The sequence below is a fragment of the Zonotrichia albicollis genome, chromosome 9 (genome assembly GCF_047830755.1).
Source record: "Zonotrichia albicollis isolate bZonAlb1 chromosome 9, bZonAlb1.hap1, whole genome shotgun sequence".
Taxonomy (NCBI): Eukaryota; Metazoa; Chordata; class Aves; order Passeriformes; family Passerellidae; genus Zonotrichia; species Zonotrichia albicollis.
The window spans coordinates 25,705,234-25,723,115 of record NC_133827.1 but is presented as its reverse complement, the minus strand read 5'-3'; the positions used below and the strand labels follow the sequence as shown (position 1 = coordinate 25,723,115).

Sequence of the window (17,882 nt, the reverse complement as noted above, 5' to 3'; positions counted from 1 at the left end):
GTTTTATTTTTACTGAAAACTGTCATGAAATGTCTTTTTGCCTTTTTTTTTTTTTTTACAAAATCATGTGGTACTCATATACAAAATCAGTCCCATAACAGCAAAATGCACAAAATCATAATAAAATTTCTCTGTTTAATGTAAAAGTAAGAAACTTAGAGTAAAGTGCAAAAATTGGAGCGAACATTTCTATTCTGTGGCTCTTCAGCAGCAGGTCTGACTCTTGCCTGGTTTGGAGGACGAGGACCATCATCTGCATGCTGGTTGCCATGGAGACTCCCATCACTTTTGGAATCACAAGTTTTGCCTGAAAGGAAACACTCCTGCACTGTGAGTTTTTAAGGACCAGAGAGGTTTCTGTTTGTCAGCACACCACATACCAGATGAACCATCACATCTAAGCAGGTGGGAGGGAAGGCAGTAAAATATTTTCTAGTAATTAGGGACAACATATTTAGTCTGTTTAAAATCCACAAAGCACATAAATAGAACTACAAGACTTGCTGCACTAGATTAGGTTGTTATGGCATCAAATCTGTTATCTCAGTATCAGCTACTTCAAAGGAGAATGAACTTTGGTCACAGAACATGAGCATGGCAATAAATCCTTCTGACTCCTGCAGCAGGCAGGACTGAGGTCTCTCTTGATTTGGGAAGGCTCCCCAATAACTACATCTTTCCTAGGAAAAGCTGTGTACATGGACAGTCCATGGGTCTGTCCTGTGAAGAGCTGTCTAATGTTTATCCATTCTATTTGCACTCCCAGAAGGGCTCTGGGGTTTGGCAGCTCTGTCAGCTTCTCTCTCACCAGTGCAAACCAACACCTGGGATTGCTCCAAAGGTGGAACTTGTCCGGCCCTAAAGATTGTGCAGAAGGGTAATGTGTGTATATTAGCATGAATTTCTGGCTTGACAAAACTATTGTTATTTAGAAGATGAATATGAAGAACTACAAAGATTAAGCCTCAGTTATTTCCTAGTTCGGTAGTCTTTGTGAGATGGTAACTAAATAACTACCTGTTAAATCTCCAGCTTTCATCTGATTCCCTCTCTTGAGGCTGTTCTGTGCATCTGTGGGGCCATCAACATACTTCATTGCAATAGCTGGGGTCTGGTCCTTCTTTTGCTGAGCCTGAGTAGCTGAAAGAATAATACAAAAGGACATTTAATTGGATTGTATTTTTATTCATTTGTTAAAGGAGGAAAATATGTGTGGAGTTGACTCTACCTGGCTGATGAGTACTTGGTATAGCTTCAGTCTTGCCTTCTGGAATGGACTGAACAGATTCATGGCCAGAATCTAAATCTTTCATTGGCCTTCCCATAATCTCATTCTCAGTTGCAGATTTATTTCTAATGAGGAAGTATGTGTGCATTTTCCCTTTGCCTTTTACTTCTATTTCTCCTCTTTCAGTAATCTCAAAATTCTTGTATTTTAGGCACCTAAAGTATCAGAAGCAAAATGACACATGAAAATTCAAGACAAGTAAAAATGACACTGATGTTTTCAAAGAGCTGAGTGATCAAATCACAACAGTCTGGGGAAAAGAGTCTCAATTTGTGAACAACTGAGGATTTGTTTCAACTGTTTATTCAAGCCTGCTGTGCTTTCATAGCATTACACATACAGCCTGATCAAAAGCTAATGGATTTACATAGTCAAATACTTCAGTAGGCTGGAGGGTTCTTATTTACCAGTAAATAGAAATGAAGAACTGAGGCAGCCAATATCAGCTAGACAGAATTATCCCCAGTCATTCCATCAGAGAAGGCAATCAGGTCTGTCAAGCATGATTGACTCATTTATTTTACATCCAGACTTGCTATTCCTAATTGCCTTTTTCATGTATCCAGAAATGGCCATTTGATTTTCTCTGGGACAGATCAGCCTGCAGTTTCACCATGTCCCCCCTGCCATTTTTCCCTACAGCTGCAGCTTTCCTCAGCTGCTCCTGTGCTGACAGTCGTGGCCTGCCGGAGCTGACAGCCAGCAGTGCCACCACCCAGCTCTCGTTACCTCAGATCCCTTCTGCTCCTGTGCTTTTCTGTAGATTGAGATCTCTCAAAAGATCCCTGCTCTGATCCTCTTCCAGTACTCATAGCTCACCTGCTCCTTGAACCCTCACTCTTGGTGCAGGGACATCGAAGAACTCGTCAGTGAAGGCCAAAGCAAGAGAGGCCTTGAGTAACTCAGCCTTTCTTCAGGGCACTGTCACTAAATCACCTGCCACAGCAGGTCCATGTTTCTGTTTATATTCTAACATTGCAGAGCTCCTCTGACTGCCTTTGAACTTTGTTTCCCATTTCAATGCCAGCTGAGCTCTCATTTTCCCAACATCATTCCTGTGTGCCCAGACAATGTTGTTGTACTCCTTCCTTCGTAGTTTGTGTTTGCTTCCATTCTTGCATACAGATTTTATGCATATGTAAAGTTCTTGAAAATGTAGTATTAATTTTTTACAAACATGAGTTTCTGGTAAGTAAATTACAGCATGAAGAGGATAGCTGTTTATGCAGTTAATCCTTAGTAAGTGTAAATGAAACTGTTTCACTACAAATTGTGGTGCTCAATCAGAGAGATTTTAAACCTTTTGTTATTAAATGTTCTAGATTTTCTGACTGTATTTCTAGCACCTACATCAATTTATCAGTATTTCCAAATAAGTTATCTGTAGGGGGATACAGTATGGGTAAATGAAGGTGGTACAGAATGTAATCTTATCCCCCAACAAGTTGCAGCTGGACCAATTACTAAAGATTAGGAGTAGGCCTGATCTTAACAGGCCACACCTGTAGCCAATAAGAACAAGTGGTATAAAAGAGTGGAATGGTGGGATCTGGAGTCAGATAACTACTGCAAGGACCAAGAAGAGTCAGTGCTTAGAGGAACTGCTTACAGAAAACATTGAGGAGGCACAAAACCCTGGCGGTATGGCATCCTTGCAATATAATGATAATAGAACTCTTGTGATATATAAGACAACAGTGTTTTTTTTTTAATATTTTGCTGTCTAGCATGGAGACTCTCAAACCTCTGCTCCTATATGTAAGTACATTTAGAATAATTAGGAAAATAATAAGATTCTTTACAAGCAGTGGCTTCCCTTTACAAGCTGCTCAAATGAGTGACCAGGCACCATCTCCACTGAAAGGGGCAGTGCCAAGGCAGTGGATTTGAGCCTGGATTTGAGCAGGTGAGGTTTCCCTCAGGGTCACTCACTGGTAGGCACTGGAGCTCAGGTGGATCTTGCTGGGCACGCCGTGGCTCTCCATGCGGGAGGCGATGTTCACCGTGTCTCCAAACAGGCAGTAACGAGGCATCTTTTCTCCAACCACCCCCGCCAGGACAGGACCTGTATGGATCCCAACTCGAATCTTTACAAAGATAAAACACCCCCCAAAAATGTCACTTGTTATTTAACATCTTTCTCAATGCTATGCAGCCACTGCAAAGTTCATCTCAACACGACACTGGACGCCAGTATGATTTCAAACATCCACAGGGAGAGGCTCCTCATGGGAATGTGCCCCCATGGGCCTTGCCCCAAGCCAAAGAGGAGTCAGAAGCAGCTCTTTGAGCTGCTGCTGCAGTACATTAACCAGAAGCTCAGCACAAGAAGCAGACAGACAGACACACGTGCACCTTTGTGTTGACTTACTTGGATAGGATTTCCAGAAACTGGGTTCTGCACTCCTTTGGCTGCCATTATCATGCCCAAGGCAAAATTAGCAACTCGCTCTGCGTGCGTGGGCACAGGCACAGGGACACCCCCCACCACCATGTAGGCATCTCCAATCGTCTCCACCTTTAATTGAGAGGGACAAGCACATGAGCATGCCCGTGCATCTCACTCAGGTTAGTGTTCTGTTCTCATCTGCACCAACTCCTCCTTTCTCTTAAAAGATGCTTCCAGTCCCTGAAAAGCTGTAGCACACATGAGTTTCCTTGAGATGGAGATCCTTTCCTTCACTCCACACTAAAAATTCCATGGCATGCTGTCCCTGCTGACTTGACCCACTTTGGGTATCAGTGTGAGAGAGCCTAAGGAGAAAGGGCTGCTGTGCAAGTGCCAGGCTGTTTGGCTTCCTCTTACCCTGGGTATATGCAAAGGGCTGGCCTGAGGCACAGCATCCTGAGCCAGAGGTTACCTGATAGATGAGGGCTGTTAATTAGCTCTAATTCACAATTGGTGCTAAAAGCATATTTCTGGTTTGAGAGAGATTTGTTTTTTAAAAGTCACAATACAGCAGGGAAGCCCATTCACTGTTGACTGTGATTAAGGCATTCACATAAAATTAAGGAACCTCCAGTCTCAAGGATATCACAGAATACAGTGTGAGCTAAACAGTTTGGGAGCATCCTTCCCTACAACAGCTGCAGCCTCTGAGACAAATGCTGAAGGGTTTGTCCTCCTTCAGGCACCCAGTCTCCTTGAAATACATGCTAAAGTACCTGAGAAATACTTTGGATTTTGTTCCTGTGACAGAAATTTTGCTGGGAATAGAACAGACCTGTTTGAAAAAGAGAATTCTTAAATTCTTAAAAGCCTGTTACATGGTAATGACATTTTTTAAACTGCTCTTATGAGGTTTCACTGGCCCATTTATCATCAATAAAAAGGAAATCTTTTAGATTAGACTAATTGCCTTTCTTGAAAATTAACACCAATGGGAGAGTGGAAACATAATTCAATATTTGGGTTTGTTCATTAACACAATGACTTAAAACAGTCCCACATTTCAATCCCAAAGCATGTGTTCCTGTCCATGCCTTCTATCAGCCAGCCAAACCCACAGTGATGCCAGTAATTTTCTGTAACAAATTAAAAACAACTGTAAAAAGCTACTAATGCAAATAGACACCCTAATTATTTTTCAGCCACAGTAGAAGATTTAATTTTACAAGACTTATTCATAACTTCAGATGTTTATAAGCTTGGGCCAAGTTTGTTTGATCAATGTCACTATTTCATTGCTTTCCCAATTCCCTGCAATAATCTCATCCTTGCTCTCTGTACCCCAGTAACTTCCTTCAGTATTAATAGGAGTTATATACAGGCTTCAAAAGGAGATTATTATAGTGACAGATCATTTACTTATGATGGATGATTTAGATAGAATATGATGCTAATTCATCCTGAAATCTGTGAGCCATGTCCTGGATTCTTCAATTATTGAATACAGATTCCTTGCCAAGGAAGAAATGCTTCTGATTTCCCAGTACAATTTATTGTGGGATGAACTGCAAGCCTTGCCTGAGCAAAGAATAAATGAGATTTGGGTTTCACCCTTTACTATTTCTGCCTTCCTAAATATTTAATGAGCTGAGGACAGACAGAAACTCAGGACCTCTTCTTCAGCACATCAAATCTGGCACCTCTGGAAGTGTTGATAACACCATTATTGCAGGCCAGCCAGGGCTCTGATCTTTCCAGCACAGTTTGGAGACCACATCTACAGTCTGGGTCCAATTGATGCTCTGAGGGGGTTAGCAGGAGAGGATACCATTGCTGAAGATCTCCATGAAACAGAAATCTACCCATTGTCTGGGTATTGTCCATAATGCTATTTCCCACCAAAAGAGACAATGACAAAGTGACCTATTTAGAAGAGGTACAAATGAAAGAACTAGGCAAATTATTCATCTTGGATAGGCATTTGAGAAAGGAGGGAAAGAGATATATATGAAAGAAGAGCCATTCTGGTATTAGGATTGTAGAAAGAGACCTTAGGCTATGATAGAAGTTGAGTTCCTGTCCAATAATGTTCACTTCTCCCCGTTTTTCATTTGTGTGGCCACTACAATAAGGTAATATTTTATAGTTTAACCAACAATCATGCTGTGGTGAAGAGGATTTAAGTACATTTAAAACCAAAACAAACAAACAACAAAAAAAATCAGCAAAACTTTCTGCAGCTTTTTTTGATCAGTACCTACCTTGTACACATCATGCACTGTGGTCAGTCTGTCAAACCTCAGGTACATTGAATTCAACATGAGAACTATCTGAATAGGCTCACACTGGGCACAAATGTTGGTGAAGGTCACCACGTCACTGAACAATATCGTGCACTCCTTGAACTCTCCTGTGGGCACAAAGAGCAGTGGTGTTTGTAATGGCTGCACAATCACAGGATCTGTTTGAGACTTGCTTGAAAAGATCATTCTATGGCCTCTCAGTTGTAATAGCCACACCCAGGTGCTGAGATGAAGGAGAGGTGTAAGAGTGTACAATATAGGAATAATTGCACATCTCAACCCAAACATGAATACACCATAAACACTTAGCTCTTTATCCCTGATTTCAAATATGTGCTTACTAAAGGGAATTTAAGCATATTATTGCTACCCCTAATAACAACGGGAATCATCATGATTCTACATTTATAAATAGCATAAAGGTACTAAGAGAATTTTCTAGCAAAGACCTCTTTCTTTACTCCCTTCATTTCTGAGCCCTCATCTTCCTGTATACCCATGTTAAAACCAAAATCTCATATTACTGCTGAAACACTGAGTTTTGTTCACTGAATGGGCAGCACTACCACCTTTCACCACCACCTAAGGAATAATTTTGGCAAAGAGCTTCTAAAGCTTTCTTTGAAAGAATAGCCTAATTTTTATTACCAGTGAAATTAAGGGTCTGTGATCATCCCTCTACCCATGGATGTCACCAAATAATGGACTCCAGCTCAGTGGCAAAGGGGCTGTGCCAGCACCCCAGTGTCTCTATCCCCATCCCCATGGCACAGATCTCACATCCCAAATGCACCCTGTTCATTCACCTGCCTCAACTCTCTTGCCCTCTTTCAGCTGGTTGGCCACGTGCTGGGGCAGCATGGCGTAGAGCAGCGCTTCAGTCTTCTTCTTCTCCTCCTCCAGGTGCTTGGAGAGGATCCTCAGCTCCTCCTTCTTCCTCTCCAGCTGGCTGGAGAGCTCCATCTCTGCCAGCCGCTGCTGGTTGAGGAGGATCAGGTCCCTGGTGACGTCGTGGGGCGCGATGTCGGCGATGTGCATCTGCCGCTCCTCCAGCTCGTGCAGGGAGCGCAGCAGGGGCGAGCACAGGTACAGCATGCACTGCAGGGGCTCCATCCACATCATCTGCCCTGGGGACACAGCATGGGCAAGGCTTTGCAGAGGGGCGAGCACAGGTACAGCATGCACTGCAGGGGCTCCATCCACATCATCTGCCCTGGGGACACAGCGTGGGCAAGGCTTTGCTGCAGGGGGCCTCTCACAGGGGGCTCTGCATTACTGGTGTCAGTGCCAGGGATGAGTTCTAAGGTCAGGGGGTTTCTGTAGGGTCTGGGTGATCACAGGAATTTATTTCCCAGGAATTCGAGGTGAACTTGTTCAGAGGAGCCAATAAAAAAATTTTGGAACCCAGAAGCAGTACTCCCTCATTGCAGGTGCTGGGCAGAACTCAGCTAGGATTGAAGTCCCTCCTCCTCATGAGGAACCCCAGGGCTCACAACATCTCTCCTCTCCTTTCTGCTCCTCTCTGTATTTTCTTTTCCTCTCCTCCTAGTTCTCAGGCTGTTCCCAAAGCCAGACAGTCAGAATCATGCACAGGGGAGCTGAGACTTAAAGTGATTAAGCAAAACATTTGAAGTTTAATTTCACAGTACATAGTTTGTGTCCCAGTAAAGTCAATGGCACTTTCCTCCCTGAAAATTGGAGCTTTCAGTTACTATCATAATCTAAATAAGCAGTAACAGAAAGGCCTGAAAGGTAAAAGGGATTTTTGTTTTTGGTGGGGAATCTAGATTTTTTGGGCTTTGGTTGAGGTTTGATTCTGATTCTGACTGTTATTATTATTATCGTCTTACTTCATAAGTATCATTGCTTTCTAAACAGCAATCTAGGAATTCCTATTTCTTTCTTTCTCCCTCACCTCATCCCCAGGGCTACTGGATGAACAGCTTTAAAACTAAGAGGATTGAAACATCAGAAATACATGGGAACTAACCCCTAGAGCATAAGAGAAAGTACAATTGTACAATTGAAATTTTGGTAGCATTACTTTTTTCAAGGTTGTCCCTAAGCTCTTATTTTTTTTATGAATCTCAGGAAAACAAGATTTGAGCTCATTACATAAAGGTGAGAGGAGACAAGAGAAAATTAGGTCATATTACATAGTTCATAAAAGAAAAACTGAATTCATAGAGCAATTAAACCAAATGCCATTATAGTTAATTACACCAAGCAGAGGATCATCCCATATTCAGTCCTCTCAGTAAAAATAAAGCAAATACAATATCTTTTTTTTCTGAGATAATTTTAACTGGTAAACCCTCTTATATGGCTTTGGGGGGGTGTGTGAAGACAGAGCCTGAAAATGTGCTACAAAAAATAAAAGCACAGAGAACTAATCTATTTTTAATCACATTGGAAACCCAGCCAGTAGCAAATAACTCTCCTCAAAGGCATAAATTAAGAACAAGCCATGTATCCACATGTGGGTTTTGCAGCATCAGAAAACCACCATATTTCTAAGCCTTTCAAATAGGAGCAGAGTAGTTGCTTCTGAGTGAAAGCCTTCAAAATCTGGTGAGGTGATAGCAGAATTTGTGCACAAGCACAAATTCTACTGCTCCTCTAAACAGAACCATCTAATCTCCTCACTGGCCACGGGCTATTTATAGGAGTGGAGAGAGGTCAGGAGTGCACCTCAGCCTGATTCCTGATTCCATATCAGCACTTAGGCCACTGCAAACACTGAAGTACCTCTCAGCTCTAGCATTGGCCGCTCTCTCCATGACTCAGGCATCATCTCTCTTCTAGTCTGGAACACAAACTGGCTGTTGATGAATTTCTGAATGCTGGAGATGGTGAAGGGCACTTCTGGGTGAACGATCCTGAAATACTGATCCAAGGAGATGCCCATGGTCTGAAGGCCAGGTACAATCTTTTGAATGCTCACCCCAGCTTGCTTCACTTTGAGCTTAAAAAGAAAATATGGAGAAATGTTACAATTCATGTCCCTTTGGATTCAGACCAAGCAATTGTTCATAACATTTCCAGACTTAGCCTTCCTGGAGCACATGGCTTATTTCTGAGCAAAGTTTCTACCTTGTTGGTGTAGTGCTACCCAGCCCTGAATGCATGCCCTTCATAGCAAGACAAAGCCCCAAGAAAGGAATGCTGATATTAAAATCTTCCTTCCTGTTAATAGTGAAAAAACCCCAAAACTCTACCTGCTATTATCTCTGCTTGCATTTGTGCAGGCCTCACAAACAGTCTTACACAAGAAAATGTGAGAATTTTGCAGGAGAAAATCTGAGATACTGGAGTGTCTTGTATTCCAAAACAAAAATAACTGTGGCATAAAATGCCTTGGCAAATACTAATTTTCTAATAGATGCCATGGGTTACTTTCTCTTAATGAAGTGTAAAGGTTTAGTCATTTTCCTTATTCTGCTGACCATTTCTGCAGAATTTAAGAGCTCACGTATGTTCTTCTCTGCTTGTCATCTGTTATTGAAGCTCTGACCTGGCTACCAGTAATGGGTGTAGGACTTTTATTCTTTGCACACTTGTAATTTTATTAAATTATGCATACTGGCCTTCTTTTTAGGCCAGTAATGGAAATGTTTAGGCTCAAGGTTAAAGGTTTAAGGTTAAAGGTTTAAGGTTAAGGGTTTAAGACTCTGTATTTTGGCTGGTGTGGGCAGTGGTATGAAGCAGATTATATGTTCTGGTATCTGGATCAGCACAATGCCAAAATATGTTCCTTGAGGGCAATGTATTCAGTGTTCTTCTGCTGTCCCACCCTCAGCTTCTCCTTTCTTTGCTCCTGTCTAAGCCAATGTTCTCCCCACAGGTTCGGAGCAGGAGGAGCTGTACCTTGGTGGGAGCCCAGGGGAGCTGGGGAGCCGCCAGAGAAAAAGGGGCTGCAGAGGGTGTGAGCACAGCAGAGGAGACTGAACCTGCCCCAGAGGGACAGAGCATTTGGGGTCCCTGAGGGGCAGCCTGCTGCAGGAGGTGGCTGGGCTGTCCCAGCAGAAGCAGGCAGAGGCAGGCCCAGGCAGCACGTGGAGCTGCCAGCAAAGCCCTCCAGCCTTGGGACACATCAGTAACTGGACGGAGAGAGGGAAACTGTAAATCTAAATCCAGTTTAAAGGATGGGACATGGCTCTGGTGTATGCAGGGACAGGAAGGTGACTTAGAAACCTCAAAAAATTCTGCTCACTGTTTGGTAACAGAGAGACTGCTGCAATAAACCTTGCTGGCATGCCTGCAGGTGTTTCAGTCATGAAACTCAGTGAATTCAAAGGAGATTCCTATCTGCACTGACAGAGAGCATGTCTCTGCACAGAGTATTTCTGCAAATCCTGTGAGTGTGCACTGCACACAGAGCACATGCAGCAGGGAACTGTAGCACAGTCTAAACAAAGGGAAATTACTCTGAGGTTTATGCAAACTAAGGGCCCTGACCACATGCTTGTCCTACCTCTTTGTCAAAAACCATATGAAAAGGAAGTCCATTGCAAAATGTTTTCGTGTCAATCCAGAGGCTCTTGGGATAAACAGGATCAAATCCTCTCAGGAGCTTACCTGTGGTGAGATAAATGTGTCATTTTTAAATCAGGCTGCACTTCATAACACCAATCAGCATGACTTTATCACCCAGTGAGACAGGACCCTGTATCATAGTGAGTGAAGACAAAGCAAACAGTGTGTGGGCCCAGAAATGTGCTCCCATCTGTGCTAAATGCTCTGCAGTGCAATCCACAGCTGATCAGCAACTAATCTGAGTTGGCTGAGTGTTTAAAACTTAAGCACACAAAAAACACAGAGCACTAGATGCATGAAATTATGTTGAAAAAAATAAGAATAATGAATAACTGTAGATGTTACTTCTCTATGAATCTGCAGGTGCCACAGCAATATAACACAGGCACATCCCACAAAAACGATCACAAAAGTGCATTTAATACACTTTGCCAGCTACTAAGGGATACTAAATGAAAAACAAAACCAGTGTGATCTGGGTTTTGGTCTCCTGTACAATAAACCATATGTACAGTGTCCATAGCACAGAGGCAGAATTACTGTTTGGTTTCTAGTTTACTTACCCTGAGATTTTTTACAAAATGGTCGCAAATCTACAGAGTAGTTTGTGATTACTAGCAGATATTTTTGTAAAAGGAATACAATGGGTAAAATATCAAAACAGCTCATCTTTTGAGTGAAGCACCCAAAACCTTTGATCTTTATGGTGTAAACTTGGATTCCCAGTAACCCACCAGAATCAAAAAGATGATTACTTCCAGTGATCTCCTTCCCCCTGAAGGTGGCTATGATAGTTAGCCCAGTAAGTTCTGCTGAGAATAAAAGTTCAAGTCACTCAGGAGATTGGTGCAAAATACTGCAAACTAAGAACCTAGCTTTTAGACCTCTTACTGCTTCAGGGGAAGTCAATGTGGGATTTTAATTTATCACAGTCTGGCTCTTGATAACTCCCACTTATACCTAAAGAATTATTTTTTTTTTATTAATAATGCTAGCCTAAAAATTTATTTTGAATATATATTAATTTCTTACTTAGTATATCTGCCCTTGCAATGCATGTGACACTGCACCAGGTGACACCAGGTTCAATTTTTCACTCATCCCAGAATGCAGACATCTTGGCAATGCTGAGCTAGATTCTCATTCCTTTTGGGGAATCAAAAGATCCTAACTGGAAAATTCCTTCCATTTTATAAGCATATATAAACATCTAATACATAGAGGCAAGAACAGAGATTTAGAGATTAGCAGTAGACTGTTGGTAGTGGAGGATGTAATTTGGCTTTCAAAATTTACTACAGTTGATAATTTTGGAAAGGAGTAGTATCTACCAAGTTAAAAAACACACTTTTAAATTCAGCATCTTAAACCAAGTGACAAGAGAATGAAGAATCAAATTCACCACACAATGGCATTTTACAGAAGAACACTTTTCAGATGAAAGCCCTGTTTAAGAGACAAAAGTGACAGGTCATATCCCACTTAAGTATCTGTCATTACTAAGCATGCTTATTATCTGCAATTTTTCTTTGAGCATCAATGTCAAACTGAAAGAAACTTAACCAGAAACATTTTGAAAAGTTGCAGAGGAAATATAAATGGTAACTTCAAAATGGATGGGTGGGTGGGGATAGGGAGGCTGACTGACTTTCTAGCTGAAGAGACTCAGAAATGATGATGAGCTCCCTCTGGATGCTCTCTCACCTTTTCCTAATGTGATTATTCCTCTCAATGTTTTCCAGTGACTTTTCTTAACAGGACAAACAGAGTTTCCTCTGTCTCCATTTGCATTCTTGGCTTTTTCAAGGTCCTGCTGAAATAAATCCAAAGGGAAATTCAAGGGTGTTTTTATTTTAAATATATTTTAGTAACATGGTGATAATGAATATTAAAATACCTCTTTATTCAGTTGGTTCTCAATTTGCTTTTCAGAGTCAACAAGACATTGAGATGAGGAAGAAAATTCATTTCTTTCCTTGCACGGAAATAGAGGGTTTTGAGTGACAAGAAAAACAATATGTTCCTTTTTCCCAGTTCTTTCTTCTTCTTCTGTTTGATTGACTATTTTCATTGAAATCTCAATGTTAAAAAAATCCAGGGCTGCTGCACCGATGATTCCTGAAGGGGAAACAAAAGACAAGGTATTGCCAAGAACAAAACCTTTTCAATTCCCCTTTTAGAGGGCCCCCAGTGGAATTTCACTGTTTCAGAAATGACTTTCCCAAAGAACTGTGGAAGAAGAAAGCAACGCGTGTCGTCCTTGCTGCAGCTGCTATGATGAGAATATGCTCACAGGAGGTCAGCTTCAAAGTTGCTGCTGCTTTTGCCTTGGCTGAGGACAAATGCTGGTTTTCACCAGGAGCAGCTCAGCAGGATAGCTGAAGAATGTGTTCAAGTAGCCATAGAGCAATAATATGAATTTCCATCAACCCAAAGAGTGCAGGGAGTCTAAAGAGATTCTGCTATACAAGCTCTTTCAGTCATTGAAGAATACTGTATTTTGAAAGGAAGGAAATTTCTTTCATGCAGATGCACAATCAGTTCTCTCGTTTCTGGTCAGGTATTAGGCAAAATACTGGACATCAAAATGACATCAAAAGCTCTGTCTGAAATTCCAAATAATTCTGTGTTTCCAATATCAAATAAGTTTTGACAAAGGGGAAAGTTTTGAACTTCTAAATTCAGCATCATTTATGAAAGAAAGGAATATGGTCATCTCTTTCAGACCTATAGCTCTCTAATGCTTGCACAAGCACAGCTCTGGAGATGCTGGTAAATGCTGGTAAAAGATTCAGTTTGGAGCAGGATTCAGTAGGAGTTTCACAGATTGGATGTACTACAGGGTGGATGAGTGTCTTCAGCTCAACTAGAATTTCTACTTCATGGGAATTTAAAAAGCACGAGTCACTAAGAATTAATAGTTAGGCACAATACACACCACAAACTTGAATTCTTCTTCCAGGGAGGGAATTCTACAGCAAGAATGGACATTTATGGCCTGGGTTGTCATACCCAAAGTTTCATCAAATTTTGATGAAAGTTACTGGGAGCTAGGAGGGATCAGGCAGTAGGGAAATAATGAGTTCAGAGTCTGGACCCTGAACTCTACCAGGCTTTAATTCCACGGCCAAGCCTCATCTGGAAAAAGATACTGAACTCTGAGTGCACCTGCAAATATATGATTACTCTGTATATATATTACACTGATCTGTACTCTGCATTGAGTCTCATTACCTGGCACAATATGGCACAGACCTCTTCTGTCTGAATAGTAATGTAAATGCATTGACCCATCTTCATTCTTTTCTACTCTAAAAGATGGTGCATTCATCTCCTGAGGAAAAAAACAAAACCAAAACCTCAATATCTTTTTTCTGGAAAAGTCAAATTTTTCAGAAAGTAGACTGATGAATTCAACTTGTAAAAAAGCATCTCATGCCTTTATAGCATAAACTGTAATATAAATAAGCTGAAAAACAGAAAATTAAATATTCTCACCTGTGAAGAAAAATCTGTTATGCATTAGAGCCAATGAAGTAAATAATATCTAATGTTGAGGACTAGTCAAACCCAATCATTTTTAGAAATTATCCTAACATTTGGAGTTCCAGAACATAGAAGAAGAGAACATGCTTTGGTGATCATTTATTCACAGCTATGAGATGCTGTTCCTTGTGTTAAGGATTCTGGCAGAGTCCATCCATATCTGCTAAGCAGTTGCTATCAGACTTGCCTGGTAAGAAAGGGACAGGTAGCTGTGCAGCGCATCCAGGTTCTCTATGAACTCATAGAGATTTCCACCCAGGGTCCTCAGCATGTGGTCGTAGCCCGAGCGCTTGCAGAATTCAAAGAAATACTTTCCAAACTCCCTCAGAACAATGTCAGCAGGGACACCTGGCAAAATAAAGATACCTTAAGGAATAAGAAAGGTTTGGAAGTTTTTGCAATGCTGTCAGGTGGATTAAGACTGAAGGCAGAAAATTTGCAATGTAGGGAGGGCATTCCCAAGGGCACAGGAGACAAAAGCTGGGCTGCAGTCTCAGGGTGACCCAGGCTGATCCATTTTTGAGGCATGCTAACACATACCTAATACTTTGCAGGCTTTGTCGACAAGCTGCATTGTGATCTCATCTTTGTAAACCTCAAAAGTCAAGAAAGAATCCTGGACTCCAGCCTGCAGCCTGCAACAGAGAAGACAATATCCCTGTCTCAGCAGTGCTGTAAATACAACATGCTTGGGTGACACAACTGGCATTTCTCAAGGACTGTGTGCTGTGAATGCACTCCTCAACTCCCTCAAGCGTTGTATTGGAATACACTTCACCTAATGATGTAAGTTTAATATTGCTTTAAATGAATTTAATTGCTTTAACATGGCTGAATGATGGTGTCCACCTCACCATTTCTGCTATTTCACTTTATGGTATTACAGTAAACTCTTTCAAGGATTAGGACATCATGTGGGGTGCTAGAGCAAGTGGAGTCTTAGTTTGTCTGCTGGTTTGTTGTTCAATGTGGCCACAATATCAAGCTCTTGGGGCTCCCCAAACCTGCTGATTTTTTATATTGGCTTCAATGGATGATAATATATCATGGATGGATTATATGGCATCTAAGTATCATTTATGTATTTTGGAAATACCATATAGCTCATAAAAACAAGACAAAACCAGAGATCATAACAAGGCCAGATTGAATGGGACTTTGAGCAATCTGGTCTAGTGGCAGGTTCCCTGCTCATGGCAGGGGGATTGGAACCAGACAATCTATGATTCTATGATTTAGCTGCTTTTCTGAGTACTGGAATTAAACTGACTTTATATTAAGGATGACATCTTTTCAGTGTAATTACTTCTCAATATTGTCATGTGAGCCAGCAAGTCTGTTGCAAAATTGTCTATAAGACTAAATGTCATCTTTAATTATCTGATATGACAAATTAATTGGGACAAATTAGTATCAGAGGATGAAGTGTTACAAGGTAAGAAACTCTTGCTTTTGCCCTTTTAGTTATTCCTAATTATTACTTGAGATACACATCAGCTACCATTTACCAATAAGAAATTATAACCCCTGCTGCTGAATTCCTGAGCACTTCTTTCAATGCACTACATTTATTGGGAACACATTACCTTAATTTTTCCCATGTTTCTTCACCATACTTTTCAACCACCAAAGACTTCAGGCACGTGTTTATAAATCCATACTGCAAAAGCAAATATATGACCATGGAAAAGATGTACTGGTTTTTCAAACACTGTCCCAACACGCCACCTCTTTGTATTTCAGATTCCTCTAATTTTATATTGCTAGAGAAGAAGTAATAATGCATGACGGCCTAAAGAGAAGGTAATAATGTTGGACAGCCATTATATCTCTCAGTAAACAGCGCAGCGTTTCCCTCAGCGTTTCACGAGCATCCAGCCCGGAGAGAGCACTCAGCGGTGCTTTGCAGCGAAGGGCCGGGGCCGGGGGTGCCCTGTGCGGCTGCGGCCGGAGCTGGGAGCTGCGGCCTGGGCACAGCATCCCAGCCTGGGCACAGCATCCCAGCCTGAGCACAGCATCCCGGCCCGGGCACAGCATCCCGGCCCGGGCACAGCATCCCAGCCTGAGCTCAGCATCCCGGCTCGGGCACAGCACCCCGAACTGGGCACAGAATCCCGGCCCGGGCACAGCATCCCGGCTCGGGCACAGCACCCCGGCCCGGGCACAGCACCCCGGCTCGGGCACAGCTTCCCAGCCTGAGCTCAGCATCCCGGCACGCCTGCGGCAGCCGCGGGGACCCGGCCGAGCCGCTCTGCCGCGTCCGCACCGCCAGCCCCGCTCGGACCGGGGCAGCGCCGGGAGCGCGGCCCGGGCAACAGAGAGCAACAGCCCCGCTCGGTGTGCCCGAGTGCCCCGCACACTGCCCGGCACGGCTCAGCCGCGGCTCTCGGGCTGGGGGCCAGCGGCAGGGGCTGCCCATCTGTCTGTCCGTCCGTCCCCGGCAGGGGTTGCCCGTCTGTCTGCCCGTCCGTGGCAGCGGCTGCCCGTCCGTCTGGCTGTCCGTCCGCGGCAGAGACTGCCCGTCTGTCAGTCCGTCCGTCCCCAGCAGGGGCTGCCTGTCTGTCCCCGGCCGCAGCTGTTTGTGCACGACAGGAGCTACCTGTCTGCGTATCTGTCCCCAGCAGGAGCTACCTGTCTATCTGTCGGTCCCTGCCAGGATCTGTCTGTCTGTGTCTGTCTGTCTGTCCGTGTGTCTGTCCGTCCCGGCCCGCCCCGCCGCCCCGCTCACCATCCTGCCGCTGCCGCCGGTCCCGCCGCGCGGCCCGCTGCCGGCCCGGGGGGCGGCGGCCCGGCCAGGCCCGGCCCCGCCGCTCTCGCCCGCGGCGGTGACACCCGGTGACACCCGGTAGCGCTCGGTGGCACCCGGTGGCCGCAATCAGGGACGCGCCGGTGGCGCTCGGCGCCGCCCCGAGCAGTGCGGTCCCGGTCCCGGTGCCGGTTCCCCCGCGGGCCCCGCTGCTCTCCGCAGGAGCAGCGCGCTCACCGCAGCTGCGGCTGTGCCGGGAATTCCGAGCGCTGCCGAGGAGCATCCCGGGGCCGCGGCATCGCCCGCACGACGGCGGCTCACGGCAGGTCCCCGTCCCGCTGGCCGCTGCTGAGCCCGGCCGGACACTGCCCGGCACGCCGGGGTCAGCGGGTGCCAGGCTCCGGAGGGCAGGGAGCCGGGACAGCGACAAGAACGGAGCAGGTTCCTTGCCAAGGCTTTCTTAAACCTGCCCTTAGCGGAGCAGGAATGGGGGAGTCGATAGCCACCCCCATCCAAGGACAGCAGGTTTGTGGGGAAAAGCAGCACGTTCCATTCCACTGCCACCGAGCCGGGAGCTGCTGCCAGAGGCCTGACAAGAAGCAGAGGTGAAGCTCCCTGCATGTGGCTGCCATCATCCCGGCTGTGTCTGCAGCCACCCAGCCTGCGTGAGAGTTCGGAAGGACAGCAGCAGGGATGCTAACAGGAACACAGTGACTGGTGTTAGGTGCCATGAATTCATGGGGTTTGGTACTTGGCAGAGTTATCACATTTCCTAGGTTTACTTTTTTAATAATTATTTGTAGAGTGAGAGATTTGAGTGGTTTGAGAGTCCTGAGGGAAGAGAATGAGGAACTATTTGGGGAAAAGCCCTCTCCCCTTGATAAAGAGCAGCTTCTGTCGTCCATCAGCCAAACTGGCAGAGGCAGTGGATGCTGAAGCCCTGTGCCACCACCTCATTGCTGCTGTCTGCTGCAGGGCACTGTGAATTGAGCCAGGGCTCTGTGCCCGTCTGGCAGGGAGGGTTTTGCTCTTGGTGTGGTGGTTCTAAGGCACTGTCCTTGTGGCTCTGTCTCT

The 17,882-nt window shown here is 44.2% G+C and overlaps 1 protein-coding gene across 3 annotated transcripts; it reads right to left on the bottom strand.

The window, feature by feature from the left end:
- Nucleotides 1-24: 24 nt before the first annotated feature.
- LOC102063599 (guanylate cyclase soluble subunit beta-2) lies at nt 25-17,456 on the bottom strand. 3 transcript variants are annotated; one of them, XM_074547065.1, is made up of 16 exons: nt 17,046-17,456; nt 15,649-15,722; nt 14,603-14,697; nt 14,250-14,410; nt 13,751-13,850; nt 12,414-12,634; nt 12,221-12,326; nt 10,455-10,558; nt 8,729-8,945; nt 6,787-7,107; nt 5,939-6,087; nt 3,660-3,806; nt 3,221-3,375; nt 1,229-1,443; nt 1,018-1,140; nt 25-307 (listed from the first exon to the last, which is right to left on the bottom strand). In XM_074547065.1, the coding sequence occupies exons 1-16, from the start codon at nt 17,427-17,429 to the stop codon at nt 156-158; spliced, it is 2,724 nt and encodes a 907-aa protein (XP_074403166.1). In that variant the 5' UTR covers nt 17,430-17,456; the 3' UTR covers nt 25-155. The 3 variants fall into 3 exon arrangements, with proteins under 3 accessions (XP_074403166.1, XP_074403165.1, XP_074403167.1); XM_074547064.1 differs by having other exon boundaries at nt 12,221-12,329; nt 17,046-17,454; XM_074547066.1 differs by lacking the exon at nt 17,046-17,456 and adding an exon at nt 16,791-17,039 and having other exon boundaries at nt 12,221-12,329.
- Nucleotides 17,457-17,882: the final 426 nt, after the last annotated feature.